The sequence below is a fragment of the Sceloporus undulatus genome, chromosome 1, assembly GCF_019175285.1.
Source record: "Sceloporus undulatus isolate JIND9_A2432 ecotype Alabama chromosome 1, SceUnd_v1.1, whole genome shotgun sequence".
In the NCBI taxonomy this organism is placed as follows: domain Eukaryota; kingdom Metazoa; phylum Chordata; class Lepidosauria; order Squamata; family Phrynosomatidae; genus Sceloporus; species Sceloporus undulatus.
The window spans coordinates 142562753-142584510 of NC_056522.1; the positions used below are offsets into that span (position 1 = coordinate 142562753).

Sequence of the window (21758 nt, forward strand, 5' to 3'; positions counted from 1 at the left end):
AGCCATAACTGTGAAATAGGGAAGACCCTATAGGAAACATTGTCTCCAGTCTAAATGAGTTCTGTTTGCCTTCAATGATATCAAGAAACTTCCAAATCGCAAAGTCATATGATCTCCGCCGGCTGGTATCCCTTGAGAAAAAAGAAAGAAAGAAAATTGACAGCACAATAGGTGGGGAAAATGGGCCATTATCCTGCAAATGGTTGCACATAACAACAAGAAAATGGAGCTTAAAAGATATAAGGAGGGCACACTTGAAAAATGTCCAGTTTGGCCAAGTTTACCAGACTGTGATGTATGGTTTTCAGTATTGGCCTCCCTACACTTGGTCAGTTTGAAAGAGAGAGAAACTTTTTTTATTACTCTGTAATATCTCATAAGTACCTTGCAGTCATAGTGAATCAGTCTGTCTTCAGAACACCGTGCACTGACAGTGCCATCATTTTCATGCTATATCTCCTTCACTAACCCCTTGGGTTATTTACTGCTCCCTTTGCTATTTCAGCCGTGGTTCTCTGTTCTTTCAAAGGAAGAAAAGAAAATTACCTCGAGCCAGCTAGATGAGGTTAAACTCCTTCTGTGTCATCACTATCTTCAGAAACCTAAGAGCACTAACAAGTAATAACCTCTACCTAAAGCCATTTACATTTTCAAACACAGATTAGAATTGGCACAAACATAACAGTAGGTGGGCAAATCCAAATTAATGCTCGCTGAATAGATTGTTTCTATGCCTTTCTGACCTAAAGGCAGTTCTCCTTTCCTTGGCATAACAATACAAAGAAATGTTAGTTCAGTTGTTCAATACATAATATAGAATTCTACACAACCAAAATTTCTGTTAACCATGAAATGCTAGTAATAAAAACATCCAAGCATTTTCAAAATTAAAGTTAAAAAGCAGAATAAACTGAGGGCTCGTCTACAGTTGGCAGAACACTCTGGGCTGCCCCAGAGTTCTTGCTCTGAATATCCCAGGATTTATCCCTTACCTTGCGGGTTTTCAGCTCTTTTCCCCAGCAATGAAATCAAACAAATATAGGAGAAAAAAACTCAAAGGCCCACAGATTGAAAACCCTCAATAAATATTCCAGCCATCAAGAAAGGAGACACCAAGGATTGCAGTAACTGTGGACCATTGCACTAATTTTCCATGCAAGCAAAGTTATGCTCAAAATTCTGCACCACTGACTTCTGCCATCTATGGAGAGAGAAATGCCAGATGTCCAAGAGGAGTCCAGAAAAGGAAGAGGGACTTGGGATCATATTGCAAACATACATTGGATAATGGAGCACACCAAATAAGTTCAGATGAAAATCAGCCTGTGCTTTATAGATTATAGCAAAGCCTTTGATTGTGTAGATCATGAAACATTATGGATTACTCTTAAAGAAATGTACTACAACATTTGATTGTCTTGATGTCTAATCTGTACCCAGGACAAGAGGCTACTGTCAGGACAGAATATGGAGAAACAGAATAGTTTCCAATTGGCAAAGGAGTCAGGCAAAGTTGAATTTTATCACCCTATCTGTTTAACTTGTACTCTGAACATATCATATGTAAAGTAGGACTAGATTTAGAGGAGGGAGGCATGAAAACTGGAGGAACGAACATCAATAAGATAAGATAAGATAAGATATACATATGACACTATACTGTCAAATTGCCTTTTGACTTTTGGCAAACCTATTAATTTCATAGGGTTTTCTAGATAAGGAATACTCAGGAGTGTTTTTTCCTCCCAGTTTCTTCTTTTAAAATATGGCCATATATAGTTTGGCAGTCTCTCATCCAAGTACTAATTTGGGTTGCCCTGGCTTACCTACAAAAACCAGACAGGATCTGGTTTAGTTAGGGTATTTAGGTCCTCTGACACCATACTACTAGCAGAAACTAGGAAAGACTTGGAATGATTACTGAAGAAAGTTAAGGAAGAAAGTGCAAATGCAAGTTTACTGTTGATCATTAAGAAAACAAAAATAATGGCCACAGACTATTTAAATAACTTTAAAATAGATAATGAAGACATTAAAATAGTTGAAGATTTTCCATACCACGGCTCAGTCATTAATCAGAAAATTCGATGCTTAATACTATAAGAAATTCTTGTTCTATATTTAGGATATATTATTAGTGAATACTAAATAATAATATGGACAAGCTCCAACCAAACTCTGCACAAAACTTTAAACCATTTTGATGGTAAACAATCTTCTGTATTACATTTTTTCATTTGATCTAAGTAGTAATCTGTTGTTTCAGTATCTGGCAAACACATTTTGTTTAAAAACCTTATATCTCTTTCAGCTATATCTAGACTTGTCTATAACTGAAGTTGTAAAATGTCTCTCTGTTTGGAATCACGTAATGACCTTGATCTTTCCCTCTGTATATGAGGAATATTTTCCTCTAGTTAGTTAAATTGTTATTCCATAGATTATAACAATACTGTAAAAAAAAAAAAAGCTTTGTGAAAATGTTTTGTTCCACAATACTGGAGTACATTCCTCATTTTCCAGCAATTCGCAGTGTTTTCTTCCCCTCAACTCTGTTTTACTTTGGCCATATCATCAGAAGACATGACTCACTATAAAAGACAATAATGCTTGGTAAGGTAGCACTAGGAAAAGAGGAAGATTGTAGTATAGGTGGATAGACTCACTCAAGGAAGCCACAGCTTTGAGACTGTAGAACACAAACAGGGCTGTTGATTAGTGGCACAGAGGTCTCCCATTCATAGTGTCACCATAATTCAAAGTTGACTTGATGGCAGTTAACAACAATAAGCACATTACATGTCACCATGGCATTTTAAAAGACATCAAAATATTTTATCAGCGACAATCCTGCCTCCTCCTTTGCTATCTTGGTAGAAATGAAGTTCTCTATCTTTACGATATGCTCAGATGCTAAACTCTTTTATTATCTGCCTTGGATGTTCTGGAACTTGCAGAACCCAGCCAATCAGACCAGACTCTGCAGGTCTGGCTTGGCCTTATTAGACCAGACTGAGTACAAAGCATTTCCCATCCTGAACCCTTCTTTCAATCTTTATTGATGCACTCAATATTGCCCGAGTTACTTGAGGGAACGCCTCTCCCTACACAATCCGCTCCGCACCCTCAGGACAACAGGGAAGAATCTATTAGACTACCCAAGAGTCAGACTAACAGCTACTTCTAAAAGAGCATTCACAGCTATGGCCCCCAGGTTATGGAACAATCTGCTGGAGGAGATCCGTCTTATCATGACCCTAGATGCCTTTAAAAAAGTATTAAAGACGGATCTCTTCCCGTGGGCATACTCACCTGACCTTCTATAAAGAACTTTAGGAAACCCCCATTTCCGGTCACAACAGTATAACTGCCTGCTGCCCTGAGATTATTGTAATTGAAATTTTTATACTCTTTGATGTTTTTATTAAATGTATTTTAGACATGATTGCCACTGTATGGAGATCTTTGATTCTAATCAAACATACAAATAAAATTATTATTATTATTCTTATGACTAGAAAATTTGACTCATTCACAAATACCTGTAACTGGGCTACCATGGCTCCCTTGATTATAGTGATCAAAAATGCAGTAGTTTGAGTGCATTAGGCCCAGGGACGGGCTTTCGAAAATGGAATTAATTACAGCTATCTGTAAAAAGTGGGGGAAATAAATAGATTTCATGAAATCTGACTGTTATCGTCAAAGTTCTGGAACAAAAAATGTCAAGAGCACTCTTGACCATAACCTCATTTTGTTTGTAGCTTGCTCAGCCTACCTTGAACATTTTTCGTAGAAGCCACAATAAATATGGAGAATATTTTTAAACTAAATAGAATCATAGAATGGAGGCTGCCTTGCATTTTATTTGAGCTAAAGGGGTGGGGGAGGAAGGGAAGGAAGGAAGGTTGTTTCTCCCAGGGACATGTTTAACACAGCTGTTTTGAAGACAATTAAGGCATCCAACTGCTGGCTATCATGCTCTTCTCCCTGCCCACCCTGGATACTATCTTTTCTGAGAGAGGGAAGGGGTTGTTGATGGTGCCTTCCTAGAGTAGCCTTCCTGACCTGGTGCCATTAGCTATAGCCAATTTGATGAGGGCCCTAGTCCAATGCAGTAGCATTTTATATATGGTTAGAAATAGTATACTAGACTGAAAATGTTAATATGCCCTCAAGCTGACCCTGAATTGAATACATTCAATGAAATCTGGCTGTTATCTTCAAAGTTCTGGAAGAAAAACATTGCTTAAGTCAACCCTGACCCATGGTGACCCTGTAGATGAGACATCTTCAAGACCCCCTGCCCTCTACTGCTTTGCTCATGCCCTGCAAATTCATGCCCTTGACCTCTCTGATTGAGTGCCTCCATGTAGCATGTCCTCTCTTCCTTCTGCCCTCTACTTTTCTTGTTCCCGCCTTTTATTTTTGCTTTCTCCATGCAGAGAAAGTAATTGGATTCCATGCCCTTCTCGCTGCATCAAGAAAGTCCCTTTGTGCACCCCATCACTGTCTTGATTACTGGTGGAGATAGACATAGCAGGGGATTTCTCCAAAGCAGGGGAGGAATCATGTAGCCCTCCAAATGTTGGATTGCATCTCTCAGCATTCCTTATCACTGGCTATGCTGATTAAGGCCCAGTACATACATCTTCGTATGTCCGGGCTGGCGGCAGCCTAATTTCCTTCAGAGGTAAGCCACAGCCACCAAACTGCATGGCATCACTCCGGAAGATTGTGAATGGTGCACTCATGACATAACTGGTGCGGCACAATGTGCAGACACTATGTGTCTGTTATGTCATAATGGTGGCACCCTTGTACACGGGGCGCTGCCATTGTAGCACCGCCAGTACGTGCTATGGTTAGAGACTGTGCAGTTGCCACGCGGCCCCTAATCCTAGTTGCTCCACTGCTATGCCACAGACTTAGGTCTGTCCTGAGCTTAAGGCTTCTCGGAGTTATCATGAAGCACCACATTTTCTTATCCCTGATCTCAGTGTATAGAATTTTCCCTGTCAGAATCTCCATTGCCTTCATCCACTGAAGAATTATGACAACCCACTTAGGGTAGGGATGGACAACATGCAGGCCATTTTAGGCAGGCCCATATCCCCTCTCCAAACCTGTGCTACTGAAAACCAGTGGCAAATAGCCAAAAAATCCTTTAAAGTGTTTTCATATTGGCCACCAAAATTCAGCATCACATTTCGGAGGTGGATGGGATTAGAATAGATAGTTGACATACATACAGCAGAGCTAGTGCCAGCTCATATAATTCTCTGTGGGGAATATATTAACATGAAAGAATGTGTATAGATCTGGCTCATTCAGAATTTAACAGATCTGGCCATATAAAAACACCAGGCATTACCAGAAAAGGAAACTTGTATTATATGCCCTTCCATATGCTATATAACCAAATTTTTGCTAATGGTTCTGCAAATGTTCAACCTATTCACCATCACCAACCCCAAATGGCCCAATATCTGGAGGTCCCTGTGAGGATTCAGAGTCTTTTCATACTGTGTGACTAAATGTTGTATTGCCATCATTTCTATGGACTGCCAACGTTTTGCTTTCCAAGGCATGTACTGTATGTAGCCAGAGACTGGTATGCAAGATAGTTCTTAAATGAACAATAGGATTTTCTAAAATGATCAGAACCAACAAGATCTTTAGAGATGATCTGGTGCTCAGAATAAAGCAACAGTTCATCCAGTATCTTTGTTTAGGGTCATGGGATGGTGTCTATCGGCTTTTACCTCAAATTATTCACTTCAGAAAACACTCAAACCAAAATAAAAAATAATATAAATTTCATAGGATTTTTTAAAGGTAAGGGATAACCAGAGGTGATTTTGCCAGTTCCCTTCCTCTGAAATATAGCCAACAGTACCTGGTATCCATTGGCCATATCCCATTGAAGTACTAACCAGGTTTGACCCTGCATAGCTTCCAAGATCAGACAGGATCTGGTGCCTTTAGGATATTCAGGCCCTGACAAGCATATGGTTGCTAAGTCATTAGTCACAATTATTTTGTGACAATTTCTGTTATTAACCCATTTCTTAACTCTCTGAAATAGCAGAGTTATGTTTGTGTTTGTTGTATTATATGTGAGCCAGTGTGATTTAATGGTCTTTGATTGATTGAGACTTGGGAGATGCAGGCTGAAGTCCCTCCTCAGCTGTGAAACTCACTGCAGCTACTGCCAGACTACAGAATTAATAGTTTGACACTGATTTAACAGCCATGGCTCCTTCCTATGGAATCCTGGTATTTGTAGTTTGTTCTGACAGAGAAGGGAAAATATCCAAATACTGCAGATCCCAGAAGTCCATAGCATGGAGCCATAGCAGTTAAAGCATTGTCAAACTGTATTAATTCTACAGTGTAGATGCAGCCTGGGTCACCTTGCGTCAGTCACCTTCTCTATCAGCCTGATCTACCTCACATGGTTGTTGTGAGAACAAAATGGATGAGAAGAGGTTAATCTATACCACCTGGAGCTTACTGGAAGGAACAGGATATACTGTAAATGTAACAACTGTAACAAATGAGTATGTGTCTTCCTATGGATAGTTATCTTTTAAATGCTTGTTGAATGTGTATGTGGGGGCAAAATTTCCTTGACAGTTTCTTTCTTTTGTCTAGAGGAGGGAATTGTTTGTGGGTATGAAGACACTTCTCCAGCCACAGGAGGCACATACTCCATTGGTTTTTTAAAAGACCATCTGGTTACTCCAATGAATCTCTGTCTTAAGAAAATCCAGGCATAGTTCTCTGTATGTAAAGCTAAGAGTGTGTAAAAGATGCAAGCAACTCCCCTACCCATTTAGAAATCTTCAAAAGTTCTGCTGGGTATTCAAAGAACTGTGTGTGTGTGTGTGTGCGCGCGCATATGTGCGTGTGATATTTCACTTTCAGTTGATTTTCACTAAGACCAAGTACTTAGTGTGAAGGATACAAACTGTAAACTGAGGGATTGCGTCTAGCAACTTCCTCGGGGAAATATTGTAAGAAGCTTTTTGGGCAAAGGAAGGGGGCATCATGAAGAGAAGGATTTATTTGGGATTAGAAGAGTAATTCAAGAGCAATTTTCCAGTCAATTGCAAAGAGTTCAAACATACGTTTGAAATACAATTATGCTGTACAACACACACACAGAGAACGGGAGGTATGCTCTCCCCTCCCTTCTCTCTCACACATAATTCCTCCTCCTTCCATATGAATCCTCCGTTCATGATACATTTGGACTTTCCTCACACGCTGCATGGTGCATATTCCTTCTGCTTGTCACTGTAAGGAGGTGATCTGCACACACACGCCAGCTGAATTAAGCAGCTGCAGTCACAAATGCCTCTGGGCAACTGCACTCTCTTTCTTCTCCATCCTGAAACTGCTACATGTTTCTTGGCAGTGGGAAATCCTTGATGCAAAGCCAGTTGGTGAAGTTTGGATTGGCATTGGGCTACCAGCTCCCTCAGTCTCCCTGTCTTCTATTTTGTGCATGCATGCATGCTTGCTTGCTTGCTTATTTATTTATTTATTTTGGTGTTACAGAGTGACTACCATTAACTATGAATGGAGAGGCTTGAGGAAAGACTGAATTCAAACCCAGAGCTCAACCAAGTATGCCTCTCACTCAAGTGGAGGATGGTGTCCTCCCTTGCAGGAACTGCTCATTGAATATGGAGCTGAATGAAACTCAGGAGCTTTTTGGAAACCCCACATCTGATTATGATGAAGAAGAATTCCTGCGGTACCTGTGGAGGGAATATTTATACCCCAAAGAATATGAATGGGTTCTGATTGCTGGATATATTATTGTGTTTCTTGTGGCGCTCGTAGGGAACATCCTTGGTGAGTAGTCGCTTCAAAATAGGTGGTTTAAAGCCATTTGTGTTGATGAGGTGATCTCCTGAGAAAACAGTGTGCTGCCATAGGGCAACGATCGGCTTTAGAATCATGATTTTTTTTAATGGCTATAGAAAATGCTTTGTGTTTAATAAGGCATTAAGATCAATACAATCGTACTTTATTCTGTTTATCTGGAGGGTCTGGCTTAGTGAAATATTTGCTTGTCCTTACCTGCAGGACTAGTAGCTCATTATAAGTTGGGCACCTGAGACAGCAAGGAAAAAGCATTTCCAATATACCAATTTTACATATTGTTCTAACCCTATTTATTCCAATGTCAAATGAAGGCTGAAACTGTACACTTTTTTTACCTGGGAGTAAGCTCCATTTTCTTCAGTGTGTCTAATATCTGAGTAAACATGCATAGGATAGTGATGTATGTGTCTTTTGGCATGAAGTGTTTAAAAATTCATGTATAGACATCTGACTCTTGTAGTAACTCAGTCAAGGATGAGGTATTAAACAAGCTACATGAGGATAATTTATGAAGCATTAGAATGCTGCTTCATCTGCCAAAAACTAATCGGTTTCTCATGGCTATCCGCTAAGTTTGAGTGCTGAAATCTTTGAGCTTCATCCATATCATTAGAAGATGCCTGGCTGGCATTTGAGCCTTGTAGGTCCATTCAGGTCAGCAGACTTTTGGCCAGGTTTTCACTGCTACGTGCCACTTCATTCATGTTGCCAGAATTCTGAATGAAGACATGAATGGCACACTTCATTCATGTGCAGCTCAACAGCTGTTTTTCATGGGTCTCAGTACTGGTAACTCTCATATCCCCAGTCTTGATATTCTCTACCAAGGTAGTGTAGTTTAACTGTAAACTTTAAATGGATTAGACATACCAGCTGTAGCTCTCTGAAGTTACTGACAGCAATGTGAATGAAATTATACAGCATTGTGCTCAAATTTGCCGTTTGCTGTATAGATATTGCGGATGGTTTATGATGATCAGAAAAAAAGTAAATGAATGCCACCCTTTGCACATTATCAGTGCAAGTGACAAAGTATACTATAATTTAGTAACTTAAATTACACACACATGCACACATACAGAGAGAGCAAGTGGAATCCCTTTAGGCTGAACTGACTTAAAATTCACATGAGTTACTTTAGGATATTTTGAGTAGAATCCCAAGACCCAGGACCTTCAGCTTGGTGCAAAAACAATATATTCTGAATGTCCCAATTTACTTTGTTCTGAACTGAACAGAGCTTGCAATCCTTACATGCAAGAAATACCACTCATATTTATCCCAAACCTTCTGCATTTAAGCAGTATCATTTAAGGCAGAGAGGAGTCTTTCTCTTGATACTGTTTTTATACATCTGGGAATTTTAAATCGATACCAAGTGACTGCAAATGACCCAGGGATTACTAGTCAATACAAATCTGCCTTCTGGGCAGTGCTGAAACAGAGGCTATCTCAGGGAAAAGTACAGCACAATTCAGGGTGATCCCCCCCCCTTTCCTTCTCAGAAGAGAGCAATGGAAAATGGTGACTTTAAATGAATTGAAAACAGGATCTGAAAAATATAGGGATATAGTGAAAGTGAACAAAAGAAGGAAAAAAAAAAGGGGGGGATGCACCAAAGATTGCAACTTTGTGGAAATAAGGGAGAGTTATCAGAGAAATGGGATTGCTTAAAAAAAATAAAAATATAAACCCTGATAAAACAATCCTAGATTTACAGTTGTGGGAAGGGTCATTTCAGAGGATTTCAGAGAACAATTTACCCAATATTTCTATCTGGTAAATTGTACAAGATGAGTTTAGAGAATAATTGATCCACACACGAAGAATTGGCAGCAGAGGATATCTGAAGAGTGATATCAAATAGGGGTGACCAAAAAGATATTTTACTATTAACAAATGAATTGGGGTGTTGGGAGTGTTTGTGTGTCCATGTGCTTTTGTAAGGAAGGCAATACTCATTTTGAAGCTTGCTGACACTCTTAAGGGGTTATTCAGATGGTGAAAATAATCCAGGATAAATCCAGGTTGAATCTTCATTGTTCACATGCATCCTGAATGCACCCAATTAAGTTTTCTATGCCAAAACCCCCACTTAACCTGGAATAATTGATAGTGAGCTTTGTTCTGAGCTTTTTTAAAAAAAGATTTGTGTCGTCAGCAGTGTGAATAACCATTGCAAATAGATACGAATAAACCCAGGATTAAATTCTGCATGCCTTGAATGGGCTTTAAATATATTCATATAATCAACTCCATCTTTATTTTAGCGCTAGCACTTGTGAGCAACTGAACTCTCAGAGATGCACAGGCATGCAGTTCCATAGTGTGAATAACAAATCCAGGATGAATGAGCGAGGATATTCACATCGTTGTGCTAAAAAAAATATTTCTGAATGAACCCTAAGTCCCTGTGTTTCTGGTGTTACAGGGGGTGGGTTTGTTTATATGTTTATTTATTAGATTTATATTCTGTCTTTCCTCCAATAAGCCCAGACTGGAGGACATGGAAGTCTTCCTACCCATATCAACACTGTGAAGAGGGTCAGGTGGCTGGGGTGAAAGTTACCTAGTGTGTTTCTTGGTTCAGTGGAGATCTGAACCTGGATCTTCCAAGTACTAGTCTAATACTCCAAGCATTCTTTGCATTAGTTTCTACTGACAGGAGGCCAATGACTCTAATACTAGAACTTGTAAATCCTGTAGGATCACATCTAGGATCCTTCTGGCTTATTACACCCATCTTCAAAAATTAGAAAGATCCTTCTAAAAGCTGTGTAAGGTAGTGGCAGCCACTACATTTGCAACAGTGACTTCTGTGTTTAATTCAGTGCATGGATGCTGAACTAAAAATAAATAAATAAAGGGGAAACTGCTTCTGAAGCACAAACACTTAAGACCAGGTTCATAGCTATTACTGTGTAGGTCAAAACTCAGCACCATTAATTCCCTTATCTTCTCCCAGTCCTTTGGTTATTATACCCTCTTTTCAACTGGGCAATCTTTTTTAAAAATGCTATATAAAACCAGTGGTAGAAGGGGATAGTGAGGTGTGGCAAGCCCTATTGCAGAACAATTCAGGTTGATGTCTGTGCCTGTTGGATCAAGGGTCAAGAGGAAGGTTATTGGTCAGGAGGGACAGAACTTCCCATATATCTGTGTTTGTCTGAAGTATGTGCCTTTTGCATGTGCACACAGCCAGGAGATCCAAGGAATCACCAGGCTAACACTGATTAATACAGTCTTCCAGGGAATCCTTGTGCCACACATGGAAAGCAGGAGACAAACTGCATGCAAAATTGGTAACTCGGATAAGTAAACTTGTAACTGTTGTTGTTGTTGTTGTGGTTGTGTGCCTTCATTCAAGTCACGTCTGACTTATGGCAACCCTAAGGCAACCGTATCATAGGGTATACTGAGACTGAGTGTGTAACTTGCCTAAGGGTGCTCAGTAGGTTTCCATGGCCTGAGCAGGGACTCAACCCCTGGTCTCCAGAGTCAAAGTCCAGTGTTCAAACTACTACACCATACTGGCTCTACATCCAAGTGATTAAACACATCTTTATAGAAAAGGCAGAAAGAATGAGACTGTAATGCTTATGAAGTCCAGAAAGACGTGAATGCAATTACTGTAAGGCAGGCAGAATTCATGCAGCACTGGGTGGGGCCCAGTGCAACCCTTGAAGCCCTGGCACTGTTAACCACCCCTCCACTATTTTGGTGAAAGGGGGAAGGCTGGAAAGCATTCCTGAATGCTTTAAAGGGCTTTAAAATACTTATATAGGAGGGATGTACTTCTGGAAACATCCAGAACCTCACAAAAGGCCCAATAGGTGAATGGCAGTGATGAGACATCACCTCTGGTCACCCAAAATGGTGGTTATAGCACCTCACTGCTGTAGCTCTAGAGGAGGCCAAAATGGCACAGTGCAACACTTCACTGATGAAAAGAAACACATCTTGATGGCAAATGTTGTTAATGAGGAAAAACACAGAAGCTGGGAAAAGCTCCAACATTCTGCTGTTGCTATAGCCTACTGGAAAGGGCAGGATCCCACCACCTCCTCTCATCTCCTGCTGAGTTAAGTGAGTGAAAACTGAACCGAGTTTGCCGCAATGGAAGTAAGCTGAGGATATAGGGAGATAATGGGAGGAGGAAAGAGAAATTAAAACATTTTTAAAGCATCTGGAGAAGTGAAATGGCAGAAAATTAATCAGCATTGACCCTGCCAAATTGGGACAGTGGGAAGGTATGACAGGCTTGGGAGTGTGCACCCAACTCCGAAGGCACTGCTTGTATGCCTGCTAGAAGCATTTAGTGGAGAGTTTCTACGAAAAGTATATTAGAGGATGAAGGAGAGAAGCAAGATTGTACCCAAGTCATAAACACAACAAAGGCATCACTACGGGTGTGTGGCGGTTGTGGACAGCCCCCGCCTAGAGGGGCATTTTCCCACTTGCCCTGCAGCCACACCAGACCGTAAACATACCTCAGTGCCTCCTGGTAGCTGCTGGGGGGTTGGTATCTTCATGGCAGGAGCAGCTGAGCCAGATCCTGAAAGCCTTTCCAAGGGGGCTATTTTCAGGGTCTGTGTGGCTGCTCTTGGAGAAGCTGCACCAGACCCTGAAGGCATTTCAGCATTTCAGAGAGCAGTCACCCCAGACCCTGAATGAGATGTGGGGTTGCTGGCAAGGCAGTTTGTCCCCTTCACTTGGTGCCACCAACTTCAGCAACACCACTGAAAGACAGTGGAGGGCAGAGTTGAGGTCCTGTCTTTTGACAGCCTAGTCGCAGCCGCAACACAACAGCTATTTATTTATTTCCCCACATTTCTCTCAGCATGGTGGCTTACAACCAGGCTTAAATAAGATAAAGGTAACTAATTTTTATTACTATTAATATCCTGAATGGATCCCAAACTTTTCTTCCATTCATACACCCACACAGTTCCCATCAGGATGTTTCCTACCTAATATATCTTCCACATACAACAAAGTCAGAAACCACACTTTTTTGTGTTGTGAATAGCATCCTTGCAGGCCAGACTGCTCTTTCCGGTCCCCGCCTACATTAAGAGAGCCAGTGGAGGAGGGCCGAGAGAAGTGGAGATTTTTAGTGGTAGATTCTATAGTTTCATGAGGGGAAGCTGATCAATCAGCTATCAGGGAGGCATCCCAAGAGAATCACTGAATGCTACAGATATTTGGTCTGTGATCCAAAATATACCCTCTTCCCTTCTTCTACACCCATAACAGGGACAAGGCAGCAGTGTGAAGCAGGAGTACCAGAACTTCAAGGGTGGGTAAAGTATGTGCCATGGCCCACAAAGTCCTTCCAATCCAGTCCCAGTTCCCACCCCCATTAATTTCTTCTTTCTTTTAAAAACCTATTTTCTAATCACTAAGATGCGTGAATTAGCACCCACAAGTGATGTGACAGATGGGTGAGGGAAACCACAATGTTTTACAGTCATCCCCCCACCTTCTGACCAGAAGATGGTAGTATCAAGTTCGCTGCATTATCCAAATGGCCCTATACAGACTTCCCTCTACCTTTCCATCTGTCTCACCTCGGTTTATGAAGTCTAAATTTGAATGAAGGAATTCATCTGAGATTAGTATTAGTCAAATCAAAGTTGTTGGTTTCCCACTTCAGAATATCATTCAGAGAGCTGTGCTCCTAAATGGCTTCTGGGGTGTGATTTAATGCTATGAACCATTAATCTTGGTTTGAAAGCAGATGTCTTTAAAATTGGAAAGCAATATTGCCTTGCATCACAAACCAAATGTGCTCCCACTTGCCAAACGACTTGCTCCTGCACTGAATAATGTGGCAATATTTGCATACTTTGTAATAAGCTTCTATTTCAGGAATGAAGCTTATTTATTCAATGTTATCTGCTATGCTGTCGAGTACACCACCTAAGCTAAACATAATCATTGCTTGTTATGATGGAAATAACTACCTTTATAGAAATGCCAGGAGCCCTTCACATCTTCCCTATTTTTCTAATTAGGCAGAAGAAATCAGAGCAGGGGGGATTTGTGTCTGAACGCCTCACAGATGAGAAAAATTAGGGCTGGCACCCTGCTGGGGATTTATGGTGTCATAAAGTAACTTTTGATTGTGTAGTTTAGAACTGCAGCATTGCACAATGGTCTGTTCTCCGGAGAGGATGTTGTAGCTGCACCACTGGGACCAGCCACAAGCTGAGCAACCAGTTTGGTTGTTGTGCAAGGGCCGCAATGCGTTAACAATACTGCACTTTGCACTGACAGTCAAGGAGAGAGGGGCAACAGTATCCTTCTGCATGAGCAGAAATAACTGTGACACCAGAGCCCTACTCTTATAGCTACACCTGACGATGCATGATCTTGGCTGTGTGTCATCTGCATAAAAATATTTCAGAGGACTTGTAAGAAAGCAGAAAGTTCCTGGTTTAAGATCTATCTGTTAACCTGTTAAAGGAGGAAATTAAAAATAGATTTTGCAATGTTATCATATTTTTGTTAGGTATTGTGAGTAAAGAATGGGAGAGAAAATGTGGATTGCTTCTTTGATATACAACAACAGCAGCAAGGATATTGCTTGCTCAAACTTGGAAATTTACTGAAGCACCGATGTGAGAAGAATGGCTTACGGAGGTTGCTGCATCAGAAGAATGGATTGCTAAGATTTTTCACTTGGCCAGATTTGGCTATTTCTAAAAAAATAAGCTTAGTGAAGATTAAAAACAGAATATAAGAATAATAATTGTTCTCTCTCTCTCTCTCTCTCTCTCTCTTTTATTTATTTATTTACAGTCAGAATTTGGAGGTGTCAGAGGCTCAGAGCCTTACTGTATATTAATTGTATGACTTTTTTTCTTTCCTTTTTTCCTCCTTTCTTGTCTTTTTCTTCTTTGTGTTTCCTTATCCTTGATTGTATATTATTTTGGTTGTAAATCAGACTGTTCATTCTAAAAATTAATAACAATTAATCCTAAAAATCACAACAATATTTTGTTTTAATTAGTGTGTTCTGCACACTAATTATTAGGAATCAGTGTGCTCTGCACAACATGCATGCTAATGTGTTATCTGTGCAGGAAAACCATGTATATATATTTTGCACACATTAATTTTCCCCACCAAAGTCCCAAAATAATCTGCATCGCTTGTAAATAATCTGCATCACTTATAGCTCAGTTCTTGGCCTGGCATCCATTATGTATCCCCATCAAAGAGATGCAGATCTGAGCATGGTCAGTTGTAATTTCTAATAAAACATGTTTGCTTTTGACTACCAGGCAGTGGAACATAGGACTTGTCTGCACTGACCAGTAAGACAGAGCACTATGCTGCTTAACTGGCCCTGGACTGGCCATGATGGCAACTGCACATACCAAGCCAAACCAAAGTCATTGTGGGGTGCAGGGATGAGGCTCACACCAGGTGACACCTCAGAGGAGGGGCAATACCCAATCAAGCTGCCCTCCCCTGGGGGGGGGGGAAGGGGCAAGTGCCCTTGGCCCTGCTTCCCTGCGAAGGTGGCAGTTCCATACAAGGATCCACCACCACTGTGGGGAATGACAAGGCCAAGGGCACCTGGCCCTGCTTTCCTGCTGTGGTGGTGGTAGCTCCCAAGGAGCCACTGTCACCAGGGAGAAAAAGAAGAACATGTGCCCCCTGCCCAGTTTTCCCAGGACAGTGGTGGTTCCTCATGAGGAGGCAACACCACCACAGGGAAGGAGATGGCAAATTTCTCCCAGCCCTGTGTCACCATGGTAGTGGTGGTCTCCTCCTGAGGAGGCTGTCAACACCATGGTGAAAGAGAAAGATTGAGCATGGCTTGGAAGCCCCACTCCCTGCACAGTTTGACACCAGAGGTAGTAATTCCACTGCCAGTGTGGTGACACAGCATTGTCCACATGGGCCAGCTGGGCTGACACCTCATCAGCATGGCTAGCCCATCCTTCTTCCCCATAGCCACCGCTATCCTATCTCTTACTTGCAGGAGCTCCATGGATAGGCTTCTTGGTCTTGGCACATTCCCACTTCTCAGGTTAGTGGGGTCCCCGATTACATGGTGAGGGTCTCCGGAGGCTATTTGGATGTTTCTCTGCCCTATCTCCTCATTGGCTGCATGGGTGAGCTCACCATCAGAAGAAATGGCAGCATGTTTGGAGGCCTGTCCATGCAGGTTAAGGATGTAACAGCAACAGCTCTGGGGACAGACCATCCCCTTTCACTGCAGTGTTCAGTGTGGGGAAAAGGGATCGCACAGTGCCTGGTGTGTGAATTGGCCTGATCCAGCTGTTCATATGTCACAAAACTCCTGCTAACCTTGGGGTTTGCAGAAAACATTGGAGCTACGTTCCTGTGACTCTGACAACTCCAGGGCAAAGTTAGGTTAACCAATGAAATTCTTGGTATTTCACCAGAGGTTGCTATACATCGTGGAAACAGACAGCACTGGCATTGAAATGAGCATGGGGTTTTTCACCCATGCAAACAAGGCCTTCAAATTTCAGACTGAGCTGTATTCCCTGAAAGATTGCCTGGGCTGTGGTTGGGAAACTCTGCTCTCATAAAAAGATGATGCAGAAACAGATATTAAGTGAGCTGCTTTGGGGTTTTAGCTCTGGATCCCTGGTGTCTTGGACCATAATAGTTTCATGCCAGGGAATTGGCTGGAGGTTTCTGGTGTATTTTCATATTCCTTAGGCTGTTCAAGGATCCCATTTCAGGCTCCAATAGCTACAGGCAAATAAGTAAACAGGGGCATTACTGGGGAGGTCAGTGGTGCAGCCCATACCTGGTGACATCTCAAAAGAGGAGTGCCACCTGATCAGACCATCCTCCCACTGGGGCTGGGAGGGAAGAGTACTCCTGGTTGTGCTTCCCTGTGCTGGCAATGGTTCCTTCCTTCTTCATGTTCTTTGAAACTACACCCGCTATTGAATATGTGATGACATACCGTAATCTCAGGACTGAGACGACTTCGTCAGTTACATGCAGTGGCCCGTGAGAGGATTGAGCAGCCATATATTTATTGTTTTTGTGCCTTCAATTCATTTCCAATTTATGGTGACACTAAAGTGAAGCTATCATGAGGTTTTCTTGACAAGTTTTTCTTCAGAGGGGATTTGCCGTTGCCAGCCTTTGAGGCTGAGAGAACATGACTTGCCCAAGGTCACCCAGTGGGTTTCTATGGCTGAGTGGAGATTTGAATCTTGGTCTTCAGAGTCATAGTCTAATGCTCAAACCACTACACTGCATGGCCTCCTATTAAAATATTGTAAATATTGTAAATGTCTTATAATGACATTATAATAACATGAACCGATGGTCACTTGAGCCATCTCAATGGTCTGTGCCACTCTTTTTATAAATGTCCAAAGGCCTTAACTCATAACAGATTTGGCCTTTCTGATACTGTTAACCAGGACAAATTCATTTTATGTTCAGCAAGACTGGCAAGTGGTCTAGGGGAGTCACAAAAGGGCAGCAAATTCTCAGTTACTATTATTGCAGTTTTTATTTTTTACTGCCTGGTAAGCAGTGATTGTGGCATTTTTCTCCTTGTGCCAAAATAAAGTGTCTGGCTGTGAACTTTATCTTCTAAAATAGAGATGGATGGTGAACAGGCTTCTGCAAACCAGACAGCAAAATGTCTTGGCCCTTGAGAGAAAGGCTCCAGATAATGAAATGAATGGATAACTTTTCAGATTTCACAGTAACATTCTGAGTTAAAATATCTCAGTATTTTTTACAGCAATCTTGGTCCCTCCAGGCCTGTTTTACTATAGCTCCCATCATCCCCAATTGGAGCCAATGGTTGTGGTAGACAAATACATCTGGACATCTCTAGGTAGGGGAAGGCCAATTTAGACAATTGTGTGTTGTCAGTGCTTTGCATGGGTACCATGGCTTTTCAGAATACATTTTGGAATAAAATGGTTTCACAAAGCATTTGAGTCTTAGAAGAAAACAGAGTTAGTTGCCAACTTGAACAATTTTTTTTATCAGTTCTCCTTTCTTAGTGGGGTTCCACCACTTCCCTTCCTTCATGTCAATTTCTGGCACTCCATTTATCTTTCTTCTTCCTCAAGTCAACTGTCAACGTTTTTTTCCATCTCCATATTTTCTACTCTTTGCTCCTTCCCAGCAGGTTACACCCTGCCCTATTCTTGCCTCACATACTATTACCATACAGTGATAGGCATTCCAGCTCCAGGCAGATACTATTTATTTGAATTACAACTGGCCAGAAGTCACACTTTTCACAGCTTCCAAAAGTTAAAAATAATGATCAGCCATTTTCCATCTCTCATTTTAAAATGGCGAGTCTGCCTTTTTTGCATTTCCCCTGCAGGCATTTGAAGACATGCAGCCCTTTCATGCTACACCAGTAGAACATAATGATACCACTGGGTCGGTCACAGCAAAATCTTAGTGAATGCTGGCATTTTCAGTTTAGGAAGGGATATGGCAAGAAAATTAATTCCTTTGAGATGTGGTGCTTCAGGAGAGTGCTGAGGATACCATGAATGACCAAAATAGCAAACGATTGGGTCCTAGAACAAATCAAGTCTGAACTCTCTCTGGAATCCAAGATGACTAAATCAAGGCTGTTGTGCTTTGGACACATCATGAGAAGGCACAACTAATCAGAAAAGACAATGATGCTGGGGAAGGTAGAGGGCAGTAGAAAAAGAGGTAGACCACATGCCAGATGGATAGACTCAATCAGGGAGACCATGGGACTGAGCCTACAGGACTTGAGCAGAGAGTTAGTGGATGGGGTTTTTTTGGGAGATGTCTCATTCACAGAGTTGCCATGAATCAAGGTCAACTCAAAGGCAGCTGACAATAAACAAACAACAATGCTGCCTCTGACCAAACTACAAGGTATTTCCTAGAATGGAACCTTGCCAGTTAAAGTGCAATCATAGTACTAATATTTGGGTACAGTAGAGGTGCTGGAGGTTAGCCATGTAGTTGTAGGATTCTCGAAGTATTAGCCCCCAAAATTAACTTTCCAAGCTCTGCCCATAAAGCAAGAGAATGCATGATCAATAAGATCCTTGGCAGATCACAGTTTTGGGAGAAAGGCAGCTGTTCTTTTTTTTAAATTATAATGTTAGTTCCATATTAAATTACATGCCTCTAGATTTGATAATGTTTTAAATAACAGGGCCATTATACCTATATTAAAAACATGAGCTTTGGCTGTCGTTTTTTAGAAAGTAATGCTACCATTTCCATAATGGAAATGCAAAGCACTACCATTGTAATACATTTAAAATGTTGTAATGATCTAGCAGGAACACTGTGCCTTTAATAACTGCACAGGAGATGGAGGTGTGCCTGTATGGTTTCCACCGATACAGTTTCCCCAGAATGATGAAGTGAGAAAGTAGTGGGGAAGAGAGAAATGCTCTCCTGCTGGACTTCTGATACAGAGAGAAGGTTTTTCTTGAGTACGACCACTGGTCCAACTAGTTCAGCATTGTTCCCTCAGACTGGAAGGAGTTCTCTGAGATTTTAGGCAGAGGTTTTTATGGCACTTATTAAACATGTCAGGGATTGAACTTGGAAACTTTTGCATGCATAAACTATTCTATACCACTGAGTTACAGTCCTTCACTATGTCTGATTTTTATTTTTATTTTTTGGTCAAAGTAAAGGTGGTAACAAGAGCCAGCGTGGTGTAATTATTTGAGCATTGGACTAGGAGCCTGGGACACCAGGTTTCAAATCCTGATTTGATCATGAAAACCCACTGGGTGGCCTTGGACAAGTCACATTGTCTCAGCCTCAGAGGAGGGCAAAGGCAAACTCCCTCTGAAGAAATCTTGCCAAGAAAACCCTTTGATAGGGTCGCCTTAAGGTCACCATAAGTCAGAAATGACTTGAAAGCACATAACAACAAAGGTGGTAACACAACATATTAAGCAAGATTGTATGTAGGGGTGGGGGGTTAGAATAAGTTTATTCTACATACTGATCACAAACACATTGTTTGAGTACTGATGACAGTATAATCACAATCAGAGGTTGGAGATTTGCTTTGTGGACTTAAATTCAACTGTTTCTGGTTCAGAAGCTTCCGATTTGGAAAAAATGGCTGCCAAAGCAACTTAAGGGGCCTGAATTCAGCCCTGGAGGCAACTGGAAGCCATTTTGATAGAAAAGGCCATGTGATAAAATCAGCCTAACTTCCAAACGGGAGCCAAATTGGGAAGAGGTAAGTCGGGCACTGGAGGCGGTGTGATAATCTCCATAGTCAGCATAGAAGATTCTGAATGCTCTAGTTGGATGAGGATTCTAAAATTTGTAGTCCAAAGCATTACATTTTCCCAGCTCCAGCCAGAATAGCACTATCCGCACACAGCAGGAATGCATGAGCAGCCTTAAGAACAAAACAAAGGTTTGCAAAAGTACAAAAAACCTGAGGGAAAGAGAAATATGCTAAAAGAGAAGGAAGAGCTAAAGTAACCCCAATAAGGGCTGAGCATGCTCAGTGGTCACAGTTCTGTTTATCTGTTGCTGTCAGAGGAAAGAGAAAATGGAAGCTTAGAAGTGGTGGTGGAGTGGAGCATCTTAGAAGAAACAGTAGCTTTCCACATGGGCACTATAAAATTTTGTGGCAGCTTCCATTTTGTCTTTTATATCTTCTTCCTTCCCCTCCCCCCCCATATTGTTATCACGTTTTAAGACACTGACAGTTTGTTTGGAATTAACATTGAGGCAACTAGTCATGATGGCAATAGCACTACCACCTGTTTCAGAGATATTTAAAGTTGTTGTCAATTACTTTGAAAGCCATATTTCCAGCCAATGCTTCTAAATATTTGTTCTTTTTTAAAATAGTCTCTCAAATAGACAAGGGAGCTTGCTTTCTTCGGCCCAAAGAAAGACAGGGCCCCAAACAGTGCAGCTAGTATGTTCTCTTTGACAGTGCACCAAGCATTCAAGATACACAGAGTTCTTCATCCAAGGTATAAGAAAGGATGGGGCAGAAATGCAGCTAACAGAAGTGAAAGAAAAGGCCTATGGGTTTCCATCACATCCCATCTTCTGTGAGGATAAAGCACACCAAATGCAAGGCCAGAAGCCAGCTCCTGGATGAAAAAGCAATCAAAGCTATTGAAGATGCATATTTCCCCTCACCTCTGGTGACCAATGGAATTTTCCTCTTTTGTTCTCCCCTCTTATTAGCCCATCTTAACATCATCTGCCAATTTAACTGATAGTTTTTATACTCCCCCCCTAATTGAATGGCTCACTGTGCTAAAATTCTCATTGTGCCCAACCATTGGGCATGTTGGTTGAGGGCTGGAGTGTAATAGATAGTCCACACATTTCCCACCCCTCCTCTAAGGAATTAGCATGGCAGGTTTAGGAAAGATAGGCCACAGTCTTGTTGGTGACATATGCTCACATAAAATGGGATTATGTATGAGAGACAGCATGGCATAGTAGTTTGAGTGTTGGATTTCGACTCTGGAGAGCAGGGTTTAGTTCCCAGCTTTCCATGAGACCTTCTAGTGACCTTGGGCAAGTCACATACTCTCAGCCTTGGGGGAAGGCAATATCCTTCTTGAATTGAGGTAACCAGAACTAGACACAATATTCCAAGTAAGGCCTGACTGAAGTAGAATGCAGTGGTACTATCACTTTCCTTGATTGAGACACAATACTCCAATTGATGAAGTCAAGAATCACATCGGCTTTCTTGGCTGTGTGGTTCTATAACCACGAGAAAAGAGCAGGTTCTGCCCTCCTAGGTCTCCAGTGCTAAATGTTTATGGGGACTTCTGCTGGCACTGTGAAGTTACCTTAGATGGGGATGGGGCATTGCTCAAGGAAGT

The 21758-nt window shown here is 41.5% G+C and overlaps 1 protein-coding gene across 1 annotated transcript in view; it reads left to right on the plus strand.

The window, feature by feature from the left end:
- The first annotated feature begins 7637 nt into the window (after positions 1–7637).
- The window catches only part of HCRTR2 (hypocretin receptor 2), a 44660-nt gene continuing 30539 nt past the window's right edge, over positions 7638–21758 (plus strand). Inside the window, exon 1 of the mRNA XM_042445464.1 lies at positions 7638–7866. Within this exon, the coding sequence (XP_042301398.1) occupies positions 7638–7866 (229 nt within the window). The remainder of the gene's footprint in view (positions 7867–21758) is intronic.